The 15,810-nt window shown below is 40.4% G+C and overlaps 1 protein-coding gene across 1 annotated transcript in view; it reads right to left on the bottom strand.

Moving 5' to 3' along the window:
• The window catches only part of grik3 (glutamate ionotropic receptor kainate type subunit 3), an 85,638-nt gene that overhangs the window by 18,921 nt on the left and 50,907 nt on the right, over positions 1–15,810 (bottom strand). The window contains exons 7-10 of the mRNA XM_029451229.1: positions 14,014–14,157; positions 10,159–10,266; positions 7,923–8,036; positions 4,787–4,990 (exon numbers count right to left, since the gene is read on the bottom strand). Of these exons, the coding sequence (XP_029307089.1) occupies positions 4,787–4,990; positions 7,923–8,036; positions 10,159–10,266; positions 14,014–14,157 (570 nt within the window). The remainder of the gene's footprint in view (positions 1–4,786; positions 4,991–7,922; positions 8,037–10,158; positions 10,267–14,013; positions 14,158–15,810) is intronic.

Raw genomic sequence — 15,810 nt, 5'->3', positions numbered from 1 at the left:
TTGCAGATGGTGGGCTTAGTGGTGTTCTCCCTCCAGACCTCATCACCTGATGATAGCCTGGAGGATTCATCGTGGTACAACTGGCACAATCCATGCCTTTCAAATCCACTAACTGTACACTGAACATACCTGAGCATTATTACAGTGAGCTGTTCCTTATTCTTTGTTTTTGTGAAATGATTAACAGCATAGGACAGTAGGACATTTGATCACGCTCCAAACATACAGTAATGACACACTGCTTACATCCGAGCCCTTTTATCCCTCAACAAACATTTACACGCTATGCTATACAGTCTGTATATCCATTTTACAGCTCACACTGCCTATTTGAGGATGTTATCGCACTTGTATATAGGGCTTCTGTTTTGCTCCTTTTCTTCTTCCTATGAACATTTAGAACAGATACAATATCACATTTTGCTTCAGTGGAATGTAGGGCATTTGCTGAAACACACTTTGCCGAACTATGCAATGGGCACCACAGATAACGGAGAGCAATTGTGGCTATAGGAATGCTGATGGAATATAAAGAAGGTCTGATTCCTCAGTTAAACATGCATTTACAAAACCCTTGGTGAGGAATGCATGCACAGCCTTCTTCCACACGTTGCTGTGCACAACAGATACGCCTTTGTATATGACGCAGTCTAATGTCAAAATATTCAAAGGGATAATGATGAGGATATGCAATGTAATAATGAAATTGTTGCTTTGCATAAGCAGCATATTCGGAGCGCGGTGGACTGGAGCTGTGATTTACTTCAGAGCGCTCTGACAGGCGGGACGGACATGTTTGCTGTTGAGGCAGTTTAACTTCTGCCCTCGCAGCTACGGGTCACGACTCTCACCAAAGGTCATCCTGCTGTCTCGGATCACAATCAAAATCACACTTGTCCATTCAATTGCAGTCACATGCTCAGTAACCAAGAACATTCTTAGACACAAAATATGTGTGTTTTCTGAATACACATGAAGCCTTTCATTCAGACTTAAATCTAGTTGACTGCAGTGTCTGTGTAGACAAAGAGGATGCGGGCTGGCTACAACCTTCCAGTGTGTCTGTCGAAGCAAATAATGTCAATTGCCATGACAGAAACAAATGATGTGCTAAGCACGCTATTAACATTTGCATCACAGCGTGATTAAAGTGATCATCTATTGTGACTAAATCAAGTTTAACAAGGCCTGTTGCATCATTTAACACCTTCCAAACAATGCCCTTTGGCACTGCAGTGAGCTTTGTGACTACACAGAGGAAAATAAGGGCTGTTTGTTACATAAATGCTAAATTGTTGTGCTTGAAAACATTGCAGTTTCTCATTCAGAAGCATCAGTTACATGGGGAGTAAATCGCATAATTGCATCATATTCATCTGAAAATATAGGCAAAGGCACACTTACGAAGCTTTACTCTATTTCTGTCACATCACCTTCTCTGTGTGACAAAACGTGATGAGCTACAGAGATGAATGAAAGCTTACAACTGAGTCTCATAAACTCGAGTCTGGTTCTCTTAAAAATATGTCCGTCAGCAGTTTTGTGTAATTCTGTAATGCAACTATGATTTATAAGCGCACACTTATACACTTGAGAGCTGATAGCATGAATGCATGAGTGTTGTGTTTCAGCCTTTATCAGCTAAAACCAACTGTTTCCCTGCTTCTTACCTTATCTTACTCTGTTACCCTTTTTTTAAGTAAAGGCACCGATCCCCAATAAATTGTTATAAATCATATCCGTCTGTATTACAATGGCTTTTTAAGAGGTTAATAGAAAGTAGTTATGAATACAAATTGAACGGATAACAACTATGACAACGACCATTTACTCTCCATCTCTTTGTATATGGTGTACACACAATGGATGCAATAGCATTTTACAGTACATATAGCATTTCTTGTTAAAGTTGGGAAGAACTGCAGCCCAAACTTTATTAGCTCAGTGAAGGAGATGCGGTAGTTGAGGTTTATTCCCAAGAAATCTGTAGACATACTGGCATCTCATATTATTCCAGGGTCAGATCTCTTGAGCTTGAGTTAAAGTTTATATTTCAGGTCTGTTGAATCACGATCAGCTTATCCGTACCGACAGGGGTAAGGAAGGCACTAGACCACAAAATAGAACCCACTAAAAATCCACAAAGAAGACGTCATGCGCCCTTGGTCATGCGATAAGGAGCAGTAAAAGCAATAACCACCAGTATAGATTCTAATCTCCACTTCTGCTGCTATTTACAAAGGCAATAGACTCTGGACAAACATAAGCTAAAATATCTACATTCTAAAAACTAACTCTAAAACACATGCACATGGGGCTACTAATTGGTGTGTGTGTGTGTGTGTGTGTGTGTGTGTGTGTGTGTGTGTGTGTGTGTGTTCCACAGCTTTCTTTCATAATAAGTCAGTCCAGAGGTCTGAATCACCAAATGCTTAATTAAGTATAATATATATATATTCACAAAACGCATGTAAACCATAAGTCACAAACAACAACACCACAACATTTGGATGTAAGATGATGAACACACTCTGACCACCTGCACATTCTCCCTTTAAATGAAAGAATGGACAAATACAAAGAGCGTTTGTGCTGATTAATGATGGAGTCATGCATCTCTATTTCGTGCCAGCATTGTCTGTCTTTAGTAATCCATTTGTTCCCCTCAAGGTTATTGTTATTAACATGGATCTAGCAAAAAGCTTGGATGGAGAAATAAAGTGCTGCAGTGGGAGACACCTTTCCCAACCCTTTCAGCACCAAGCCATTGACTCCTGCCATACGATTCCCTGCACTAAATGCCACTTAAGCTATTACAAGTTTTCAGCTGAGTACAGCGCTGACCCGATGGGGCTGAGGACAAAGAGAGAGCACTGACAGGGACACTTATGAAATGCCAGCAGAGAATTGCCACATCAATTCGATGTGAGGCTGTTTCATGGCCGCTGAGGCTTTGAGTTTGACACAGACAGCTGCGATTGCCCACTATGCCTCAGCAAGATGATTGCAGTGTGTTCTCCTGCATCCTTACAATACATGCAGGATCACATGCTCATACTAGATTTCTGGCTTATCCAGCTGAAGGAAATGGCTTGTCTCACGGAATGGCATCAATACACTTGTAACTTTTAGGCAACCTTGACATAATTGTGCCATAAATGTAACTGACAGCTTTGCAGGCTCTTCCTGACTTGTACTCAATCATAACTATATCACTGCCCACACAGAGGACATAACCTTCAATTCAGTTCAATGGCATGCTATTGTAAGTTTGCATGATGATGTAAAACATTTTACAACGTATGAAGCTGCATAATTTTTGAGATGCAGCACCTAATAAAAGAATAGTTTGACATTTTGGCAAAGCCAGCAGTCGTGCTAGCTAGACTTAGCATTAAGTCTGCAAACGGTGACACTGGCTCTGTCTAAAGGTAACACGCTCATAATTAACGCAATACCTCCATTTGTTTAAAACCTCTTAGAAGGTGGGCAAATTTACCCGAAAATACCTACAAACGACATACCCAAAGTAAATTGAGAGCTGCTCTTCAACCATTTGCACCGGCTGCATGATTTTGGTCCCATTCAAAAGATAACTCTCTTATTGTTCTTGCAGAACAGTGAAGAATAATTCCAAGTGCTTCTGGCACTGAGTAATAGTGGTCTGAATATACTGAATTTGAAGAAAATACACTCCGCCTGAAGTTTGTTGTTGAAAAAGATGTCTGAAGATGGGTATAGCTGGTAGTCCCGAGCTGAAATACACAATAGAAACATAGAACCAAGTGTTATCAAGTTCACCACCAAACTTCAGATAAAAAGGATAAAAATTTAATTTATTAGACAGGTTTGTCTAAGAGTAACACCAGGCGTACACCAACTGTGTAATATGTACATGTACTGTACATATTATAATATTTATTAATAAATATTTTTTTTTTCTATTTATAAATAACTATTATATACCCATATTCACTGTTAGTGGGTGGGCACTTTCTTATCAAGTTGACACTCATTGGCTCATGAAGGTTGTAAAAAACCCATCGAAGCTCCGATTGGCTAAATGAAGTGTCAATCTAACGCTGAGAGCCCGCGCTAAAACCAGGACGTGTCTGTACCGTGATGAGCGCACGAGATATTAAGTTATGACTGTTTATGATCACACAATGTAAAAATCGATCAGCTGATTTCACAGATTGCAACACCTGTTCATGGACTTTTATCGTTGTGACGATGTTCACAGTGGATATCTTTTTCCCGGAAACGAACGTGTGGACCTCTGGCAATGCTTAAGGAGCGTCTTTTTCAAAATATTGCTGAAAAGAGGATATTTATGAGGCTTTATAGGTAAGTGGGCTCAAAGTTATGATTTTGATTTTGAGTGTACTTGCTAGTTTGAGGAGCTGATTGTACCGCTGTTGTGATTTTCATCTCCATATTAAAATAGATGAGATTCTAAGCTTTCCAAAAAAAACCTTTTTTTTTTTTTCAGAATTCAAATATGTACATGTACAGGTGCAATAAAACACCTGCTGGGCCCGCTGGCGGGCCGCACACGGTAAGAGGGTTTAACCAAAAGAGTCATATCCTGGACAAATACTTGGTCAAAAGGAGAAGTTTCTTGGAGTTGCATGGCAACTGCTAAGCTAAGCTAACGGACGGCTGGCTCTAACTACATATGAATCATAAAGACATGAGAGTGGTGTCGATCTACTCATCTGTTACTTGGCAAATAAGCATGTTTCCCAAACTATTCCTTTAAGGAAAAATGTGAAGTACAACTTACATGCTCTATCAGTTCCCTGATCATGCCGTTCCACTGGCCCTTCTCATCCTGGGAGCCGTATCTCCCATCAGGCACCAGGCGGATCTCATACGTGAAGCCCAGGACATTGGCGAGCTCCTTGAGCAAGTCGATGCAGAATCCTTCGAAGCGGTCGTTCCCAACCAGCGCCTTGTCAGACTTCTTAAGCATGACGTATGGCTCCTCCTGCACAGACCCAAAAGATCAAATGAAAAGCAATGGTGAGGTCAGCTTTTTCAATTTGTTTCTGCACATGCACTTAATTGAAGCAAAGTGATCTGAGCTGATGAGTCGCTGTTGCATTTAACAGGCAGTGACAGCAGATTCAATTTCAGTGTGCGGTACAGGGAGCGTTCAAATATGAAAGACGGCTGAGGTTTTACTTACATAGATGTATTAACGAAGGGAGACCTGAGTTAATTTAAGAAACTAATGTAAATTGAGTGCCCTGCTATAGGGAGGGTAATGCACATAAAAGGAAGGTTTATACTATCAGGTAAATCAACCTCTCCCCCACACTGCTGTGTGTTGACCTATATAGTTGGTGCACAGGTCTGTTTGTTTTACGGTCAGGTAGCTGACACTCTTTACTGGCCTGTAATATCGTGCCTGGCTGCTCATAATTCGGGCCTTATAAAATCCTGATTAGGAACAGAATGCCGCAGTGAAATGGAACATGCCCACGATGTTGCCTTCTTCAATTGACACCAATCTGCGAGGGTGAGCAGCTGAACTGATGCCTGTAGTGACAATGACTAACACAGAATAGCTCATAAACGCATTTCAGAACATGTTGGTCCATTTCTGCAAGAGCTATAATACAATATATTGCCTCCAATAGCCAAATTTACATTTTACAACTGAGTTCAGAAACAGCGTAATTGGTTTTCTTGTTTTGTGTTTTTTTTTTTTTTTAAATGGAGCTTGTGTGGCACTAAAAATATATATAATAGTCAAAAAGGAGAAAATAAGCAGTCTTTATTCCCTCAGGATTTGTTTTTCATGGGAGAGGTGATGAGGTTGGGGGGGGCAACACAATATAACACCATGTGCTGGTTGTTTAGGTTAGTTGCCTGCAAAGGACAGTGTGAAACTAACATTAAGCTGGACATAATGTATTCCATACATTAACCTACAATGATGATACACATCTTTTAATGGTTTGCAATCAAACATACGAAGCCACTTGGACATCACCATTTGGATGGCCTTTTAAATAAGTAATAAGTTATGAATATTTGATGACAATGCATTTAGAGAGCAAGAGCTTAGCCACAAACTTTGCTCAAGTCGTCCAATTAACTTGATCAAAAAGTTTGCATGTTAAGGGAAAAAGTCATTACCATCTGTTTCTAGCCTTCCAATTCTTGCTATTCCCCAAGGTTTGGACTCAAATCAAAGTGTTTATACCAGTTTTACCCTCACAGTCGCAGCATGGGCGTGCATAACAGAACGAGGAGGGAGGCGGGCTTGTGCAGAGACATTATAGGCAATGGAGTGCAAACAATTAATGTAAGGGGGAAAACACATTAGGCGCTTTAATCTCTTCGACAAAGTTATCACTATAAAGCTGTCAGACGTCTTGTTCATGCATCACTTGAATCAGTTTGATGCAATGTCATTACACTAAGAGGGGAGATTGATATTAAAGTTTAAACTCTCTTCAGCAATTTCAAAGTAGGCAATTTTATCATCTTAAACTAATGATTCCCAACGAAATAGAAAATCGAGGAACATGTCAGAAATACCCACATGCACTTTAAGGCAAAAATTATCCTTTTTTTTTGGAAACTTAAAAAAGGAACTGAAACACTTGAACTGCGGTACTAAGAAGTGGTGTAAATGTAGATGTGTTTCTCTCATACTACAACATAACACCAGCCAATACTGGAACTTCCTAGTGCAGTAGTTTAACATTACACCACTTAAATCCTTGTTCAATTTCTCCTCTTTGAGAACAAATTAACATAGATGGCACCTGATAGGCATTAATTATGTTCCGCCTTGGCCCCACTTGTCATAATTACAGCCCTGTGGTCCAATATAGGCATAATGATAGTGTTTATCGTTGTAGCCTGTATAGCTGTCCTAAAAAGGTGCAGGGGGGGAGGGGGATTTGTGTCAACACCTCTCTGATAGCTCCACAAAGACCCCAACAGCCAGTGACAGTGTTAAGTACACACAACTAGGGATCTACAAATGAATGCAATGTCAAGTTGGGGGAGGGATCACCTAGTTCTCTGCATCTGCAAATGTAATTATTGCACGTCTCCTTTTTTCATTTAACATGCTCATGATGTGACTATAACATCTCATCTGAATCACTGATAATAGAAACTACTGTGGCTAAAGCTGTCAAAGCTTCCTGTCCTCACACGGCATACTTAAGCAGTTTATAATGATGGCCGCAGATTCAACATTTTAAATTCTTCTCTCCCCTTGATTTTAGACTAAAGCAGGCTTCTCATTTCTAACCGGCGTTCAGCTGAAATGACAACCGTCTCTGGCCTTTTATTAACTGTAGCTAGAAATACGTAAGCTAGCTAGCCAGGCCTGGTAACGGTTGCAGCAGTGAAACACACTTTTAAAACATTCCTTACACTTTTTCTCTTGCAAACTTTAGTTTTGAAAGACTAAAAACAAAAACTACCATCCTAACTCCTGAATGCTCAGTGAGTATCGCTCCTACTACAGGCCTGTGCGCACAGCTTCAATATGTGGGGGGGGAATCCAACGCTTGACAGGACCGCTGTGCCTAGTTATGGTGGTTGAACTATGATTGGACAATCTCTGTTTGGCAGACGTGTGAACGTTCAGTTATAATACAGTATCCTAATGTGAAATCTGTGTGCTATGTTGTGCTGTTATGCTATGTGCTTGATGAAGCAAATATTGTATGTGTCCTTAACTGGAGAAAAGACATGTAGACTGAGCGCACTTCTTCGAAATGATGCAGTGCACTTAGAATAGCGTAGAATATAACATGGCCGATGCTCGGAAAGAGCTGAATATAAGAGCTTGTTGTAAAGCTTGAATTCCAGCAGTATTACCTGAAAGGAAAACAGAGAAGACGTGAAGGGTAATATATCTTTCACGGCAGGATACACAGGTGACCTACCAGGATGGTGGTGATGACGAGGGAGCGGTTAGCTAGGGAATCGGTGATGTTCATCCCTTTTCGCTTCGGCAGTTCTGTGATGTTGAGACCACCCGACACACTCCACTTCCCCACCTGCGGAAGAGGAAAACCGTGTAGCTAAGTGTTCTGTGTCTGTTGGTGGACTGTGACCCCAGCACACTCCACCGCCAACAAGTCTCCCACATTAGTGCCAGGTTGAACACATCTCGGGTAGCATTAGGTGATTGGCTGAGTCACCTTTTATCCCATCAGGCCAAGGTGTTTTGGAAAGCAAGGGTTAGTTATGTGTATGTCTTGAAATAAATTAAACATGACTGGCAAATAAAAAAAAAACCTGAATAATTTGATGTTAAAATGATGGACTTAACATGTATTTTTGTAAAAGAATAAAACACTGCAGATTGTAATTAAATTAAAAACAATTTTCATAAAATGCAAACGTACTAAATCTCCTCCTCACATCTTTAAACTAAGCCATGCATCTTTTTTACATTAATTGATTTTGAAGTACACAAGTAATATTATATCAATGATAATGATTCATTACATGTTGAGATTTTTTTTTGACGTGGTTTAACCTGCATGAAAAAATAAATATTATTAACATACAAGGTTACAGTTATTTTGAATGAAGGTACAGCATGGGGCTGCTGGTTGGATCACACTAAATGTAATTTTGCTCTGCAGACTCAGAGAGATAAGCCAAGAGATTTGAACAAATAAAAGGATTTATACATGCGAGAAGCCCTCAGGCAAAAAGCTCTGCATATTGTAGAGACACTCTGGAACATATCATTAGCACAAATAGTCCTGTGGCTGTCGGTAACAATCTCTGTTTGCAAGTCGAGCCCTCCACCAAACCCTCCTCCTATCCCTCCTCCGCTTTCTATATTACTACAGACACAGCTTTTAATATTCACTGGGGTTTGTGCTTGAGGTGGATCCATTTAAAGACATACAGCCTCTCACAAAAAAGCAATAAAAAAAGTCTGTTAATGTCCTCCCTACCTAATCCAGAGAGAGGCATATGCTCATATTTCAAAAGCACATTAGTTACAGCTTGTCACACAACCAAAGAGGACTCCAGGAGAGAGATTTAAAAATATCTGTGAATGCTTCCGCTTTGCAAAGATTATTTTCTAATTGTACCCAATTACAATTAGCTCAATTCATTACACATGATAAGCAAAAGACTTGATTCAAAAGTTATTTACTAGTGCAACAACATTGAGAGCATTACGTTTATGTCGTCCTCACGATGCATGCTGGCACTGAGGGAAAGTGGCACTCTGAGAACCTGTTCATAATCCAAGCACAAGCTCAAACTTGTGCTAATATTCAATTACAATGGATTAGTTGAGAAAAGTCCACCTCTTAACAGGCTCAAACAGTTAAAGCCGATTCCACGGATATACACTACAAGAGGAAGAAAAAGAAAATCCAGCAATCCGCAGCACGCTGTTGGATCAACGCTAACATGCTTGAGCATGGGATTTGTCAGAGACACAATGAGAAGATGCTATTGTGGCATCAAATACTTTTACAAGATGACTATGCTTCAACTTAATTGACCACACGCAGGACATGATGCCAGTGAATAAGAGAAGAATCCTTTCAAAGCAGCAGTGTTACAAGCTCTATTCTTGAACAGAAGGGTTACAAGCAGAAAAGCCCCCGCTATTATATAGTGTTGAGCCTTTAGGGAGTACTTGAGGAAGTCATAATAGGACTTATCCCTATTTGATGTATTCATAATGTATGAAAGCCCTCTTGTAGAGAAAAGCTGTAATAGTCCAGAGGGCACTTAGCCTTCCAGTATAATACAATAAGTTCTACATTACCAACCTTTTAGTTCCTTTTTTTCTTCTTTCTTTTTTGTAAAACATGTTTACACAGTTCATTACCAGCAAACAGCATTTTGGGCATCACCTCAAATTATCATTAAGAGAGGCTGCAATTAACACCCTAATGTGTACCCTAATCCAATTTGCTTTATGATCCACTAACTTATGCTTATGTTGAAACAGCCAATTTGCTTCCTTGTTAGGAGGTAAATGATACTGTCAAACTTGCATTATCTGTTTCACACCGAGAGGAAAATCTGAAGCGTATTTGTGAGATCAATAATCCATTAAATTATTTTTTATGATTTACAGTGCGTGTGATTTTCTTACATCTCGGCAAACAATGCATTGAAAACAAAGACAAAATGTACCTTTTCAAGCCCCTCCTCCTTTAGACTGACGATGTCCAAGTCGAAGTCTGTGCGCAGACCACTGGTCTTGTTGAATGACAGTCTCCCCGTCAAACCATCCCAGTGTGACTGAAACATAATACATCTCATATTCAAACGCCTGTGAACTATGCAATTAATACAATAATCTTTTGGGGGCTTATAATGCGTAATTGTCTCGTACATTTATGTACATAACAAAATATTTGGTACACATTACAATATGACAAAACAAACAAACAAATAAGAAATTAACGACTTTCAAAAAACAACCACACGCTACAACACCCTCCATCTTACACTGAGGGTAAATTTGCACACACACACACACACACACACACACACACACACACACACACACACACACACACAAACCATACAGGATACATTTCCTTTTTTTAATTACATTTTACATCTCAACGCCTCCAACACATCTTCCCTCCAGACTACGGAGTTAATTAACAACCATCTCCTTTTTCTTGATTCCCCATGAGGGGTAAAAACACATAACTGCCCCCTATTACGAATCCCTGACACCCGCCACCTCCACAGACGTGTTTATAGGCAAACACACAACAGTCTACATCCGGGCTCTTCTCATACTTATGGTTGAAGCCATCTTTCAGCACTCTTGATGCAAACTCTTCATACCTGTATCTGACTGTCATTGTGTGTTTTAGTGTAGTCTTGGCATTTGTACAATTGTGGGGGAGTCCTTTTTGTCATATGTCATACCAAGATTTATTATTCATTTACTCTTTTCGTCTGTTGTGATCTTTCTGCAAAAACAGATTTTGAATTGTCTATCGGTGTCATATTCATTCAGTCACAGTGTGCGAGGCAGGCACTACATCTCTAATAAGTCTTGGTACAATAGAGTAATCAATCCCCGTGTGTCGAGTTGCACCACTTTTCTGATATTTAAAATCCGAAACTGTCACAACCCTAAAGGCTATAGCTCTTACTTGTCTCCCTTGTAGCTTGCCAGAATGTGTTGTGGGAAGATCGAAGCTTCAAGGAGAAATTTGTGGCACTCTCTTTTTTTCAACCCCCTCATACCTCATTCCATCTGGCCTATCTCCACTGAGGTGGGTGGCATGTTCAAACAGCTCTAATTCAGAGAGTGACATAAATGCCTCAGCCACATCACCTCCGAAGGGCCAATTCGACCTTCAGAACATGTCAGACGCCTGTCTAGAAGAGAGCGTAAATCAGCCACGAGTATGTGCTTTTATAACCTAACACTACAGTGTTTTTGTATAAGGACAATGTAATGCTATTTCATTGGCTTTAGTCGTGATCACTACAAGTCACTAACATGGCCGCTAATGGTACGGCCTGTTGGGAACGCTATCAACTGACCCTATGTACCACTCAAACAAAAAAAACATTGTTTGTTGTGCATTGTAATGGTTTGCGATATTGTGTTTGCACATTTGGCAGACAGGCAGGCATTGTTGCTCCAACTCAGACACAAACAATAGTATTCAAGGGTGTCGTGCCAGTTGGGGATGTGTAGCTCAGAAACACAACAATATGGGCCAACAGATTTGAGGGATAGATTTTACACTCTATACAATACATGTTTGGTCTTATTGGAATGGTTGAAAGCAGTCCCATCATGAGTGGAAGGAGAACATTTGCATTGGCTCAGCTTCCAACATAGCACTAACAATAACTATGGTGTTACAAATGGATGGTTGCACATTGTAACTCTAGTTCTATAAATGAAGACGGACAACAGAGCTCTTTACTTGAGGCTTAACCCCTCATTTCTGCCAACCCACATACTAAAAATAGGATTAAATGCACTTTCAGTTCATCCCTAAAGGCCCTGCCTCCACCACCTCCTTCAATTTACCACTGACCCTCTTCCTCATTGACTAGGTCTTCAAAAACTAAAGAAGCAGCAGGGATGGTTTGCTCCAGAGCTCCTCCTGTATCCACAGAGCCAGGGTTAACATGGCACAGGTTGCTCTATATAACAGGCCTCTACAGATTTAAGGGGCAAAGCATGATAACTGTACCCCCTTCTTAACTGCTGACAAAACTTGGGTCAGCTTGTCTCTCTGGAGTAGCCAAGTGGCACTGTTTTAGTAGAAGGCGAGAAGACACAGGACACAACTAACAATATTATAGATAGCTTTTGGCAAACTAGCAAACACCTCACTGCTCTTAGTGGGCTGAAGTGAAAACACAAGCACCAGTCTTGAATCCCAACAGGTCCAAATTCCAAGAAAGTCCTGAATACACATGGACTGTGATCACCAAACAGAAAGAGGAGGAACACCAGGAGGGTATAAAACATATATTCCCTACCCCTCCTATCTTTGCAGCTCAAGAAAAGATGGGTGATCATTGTGTTTGAAAACCAGTGGAGAGAAAGAGACTGGTGCTATTATGGAAGACCAGGCTTTGCTCTCTCAAGGCTGCTGCCTGCTGGTGATGGAAAGCCTTGGAGGAGCCACAAATGGTGGCCATTTCCAACCTGCCACCCACCCACACTTTCTTTCAAAGCAGATGCTTTAGGGGAATCAAAAGGTTATATTTATTCTCCTTTTGAGCCCTGATACTTCCTCTGTTTACCATTAATATCATAACATGAGTTCAGGGTCACCCTGGATTCTCTTCAGTCAAGTGGATGAACCACATGAGGAGCCCGACACACGTCTATTCTTCCCTTTGTACAACTGGGTTGAATGTGCAGGCCAAAGGACCTAAAGTGTGTGAGAGAGACCGCTTACCCGCTGCTCCCCCACCTCTCTCATTGGAGGAAAAGTGCAGGCCAGGCAATTTTTGCGACATCTGAAGGTGGCCAGCCCCAGCCATAATGGCAGCTTACTCTGACTTTGGCCCTGGTTGCTCAGTGGTGTAGCAATTTTACTCTTTAACGTCTTCAACATCTCGATGGAGAAGGATGCTTTCATGCAGTGGATGGGTCCCTGTCATCACCGTAAATCTGAAGAGAGATCCTCTCTGTAAAATAAGCCCAAACTGGCTAAAAAGTGTTTGAATCTAGTTGCAAACGCAGTCGGGTCGCTTACCGTTAAGCCGTGTAAAGCACCGACAGAGACCTAGCCTGTGCATGGAGAAACTCTTTGGACAAAGACATGGGTACTCAACTGAATTTCTCATCCATTTTGCTAATGATAAGTGGCTGAGGAAAGAGGTTTAGCTTTGCCCTTTTATATGGACAGCCCCTCGTGGCCATCATTCTGATTGCTCTGTGGGTATATGCAAATGTATTTGGCAGTTACCACAGATGAGGGTTCCTGGTTAGAGGGTGAAGCCTGTCTAGAATACAGTAGATCCAGGAGGTTAATTTTAATTTTGCAATAATAGTGGCGATTATAGGAGGAAAAAGCAAATGGAATTCCTACCTTTTTGTAAACCACACCCAGGACAAATACAAATACAAATTGTTTTGTTGTTTGAACAAATTAATATACAAATAGCAGCATCTCTGCACACCCTTAATCTGCCATTTTGCCCAGGCTTGTTTGTGTATTCTGAAGCACTGTCAGACTCTCATGTTAGATTAAATAAGAGCCGATTACACTCGTTGTGCTTTCAAAAGGTTACAGTACGTGCTTTCTGGAAAATAGGTTATGAATACAGGGAATTTATAAAGCTGACAACAACACTGCTTTGATGTGTCTATCAAGGCTTGGTTTGTTTTGTGTGTGGATATGATTGATTTGCTGGGTAAATATCCAAGTCCCAAATGACAACACAGTCCTCACTCCACTCCCAGTGTCATGTTCACCACTCAATCAGTATGCTCTAATATCAATAACACTTAAAACAAATAGCAATAGGTCAAAGGTGTACCGTCACCTCTTTGATGAAACTCATGAAGCGCCCTCCAAATCTCCAGGGTTTGTGGCGGTGGCACTGCAGCGAGTTTACCGTCATCTGCGGAGCGTGCTGGTATGAGACGGATACAATGTGGACTGCATCATAGGTCAGAGCCGCATCTGTCTGAAATAAGGGGTGAACATTAATTCAGCCGATGCCTTTGGAAAGACTAACAGTTTGGTCACCATCAATCTAATCTCCACACTGATAAGGAAAGATCCCAAGGAGCAGGCTTTATTTATTTATTTATTTATTTTCTCATATCACTTTTATACAGACGTTACATTTCAGAGCAATTATAACCTGACTGTTAGTTCATTCTAGATAACAGACCTTTTTAAAAACGTAATAAAAAAGAATAAAGCTAATAATGAAAGGAACAATTAAAGGGAAAAGCATTGTATTATTAATCTTATAATAACATATAAAAACATATAATATCAAATCAATAGGATTTGCACATTAGTCGACATATGACACAACAATTCATTCAAGTAAATGAGCCCCCATTAAATTAGCTAGTTAAATAAGGTCAATATATATAACATTTTAGACCTACTGTATATGACTAATCAGCAATTAATATCTGGCAGTATGTCACAAAAGGCCCTCTGATTAATTACAACCTGCACTATAATAACCATTTATTTTAGACTACAGATCTATTTTACTGACAACTGTAGCTACACAATCTGTAACAGCCAGCCTAAACAGCCTGTAGGTATGGATTCAACAAGAGCTGGAAGCTTTCCATAAAGATATCTCTGTCTTGATAGCATAATTACATTTCTGCAGATTTGTTGGTAGCTAATTTATGCAATGAACATCTTGCTCTATCTCATCCCAAACAGGCTGTACTGAGTTTGATATCTGGCCTGTGTGGGCCATTGGAGTAAGTCCCTATCATTTTCCGAGAAACATACTGAGACAATGGTGCAATATCCATTATAAACTATCCATTTGAAAAAGAATGGCTGTAAAGGGATGCACCTGGTCGGAAACAATGTGAAGGGAGAATGGCGCGTCCAAAGGATAATTGGTGCGAAAGAGCGTAATGAGGGTTCTCTACAGCATTATATCATCCCCGTCTGTACCGTTGAAAGCGTAAAAGATAACCCAAAGGATTTGTGCTATTCTTGCCAATATCTGACCCTGCCATCAACATGCACGAACAGGTCCGGGGATTTTAGCTCTCTGTAGCTTCAGCTTTTTGCCTGGATAATGGTAGAAAAAGTGGACTCCATGGGTGTAATGACAGGTTGTCCTTTCTGAGACCTCAGCGGTTCACTGAAGTATATACAGTACGTACATTGCATACCTATGTGTAAGCTTGACTTATGTCTGTCTTCTAACCTCTCCTAATCAAGACATTTTTTCGTGTAAATAGGAGACATTGGGTTCCACTCAACCCCAGTGGTTACAAACAATAGTTGTTTATAAAAGGCTGGAACCACTCAGTACGGTTCGGATGTTCATACCACTTTTAAAATCACTTAAAGTATGCATCTGTCCCATTCAACATTTAGTCAAACTGGAGCTGAACTTCTCAAATCTGTTGACGCTTTTCATGCAGCGTGTTTTGTTTTATTCATACATGAGCCACAGCCTGGAAGAGTCAACTGTTTGTAAACATCATAAGGCGTACTAATAAAGTGATGGCTCTATATCGTGATAGTTATTGCTGAGGTAAAAGAGTTTATGGTTTACTGTTAAGGTTAAAACCATTTCTGGGAAAAAGCCATGATAGATAGAAAGATGTTTCCTTTTTCTATTGAC

This window comes from Cottoperca gobio, chromosome 16, assembly GCF_900634415.1.
Source record: "Cottoperca gobio chromosome 16, fCotGob3.1, whole genome shotgun sequence".
In the NCBI taxonomy this organism is placed as follows: Eukaryota; Metazoa; Chordata; class Actinopteri; order Perciformes; family Bovichtidae; genus Cottoperca; species Cottoperca gobio.
The sequence above is the reverse complement of the archived record's forward strand: the minus strand, read 5'-3'. Positions and strand labels throughout refer to the sequence as shown.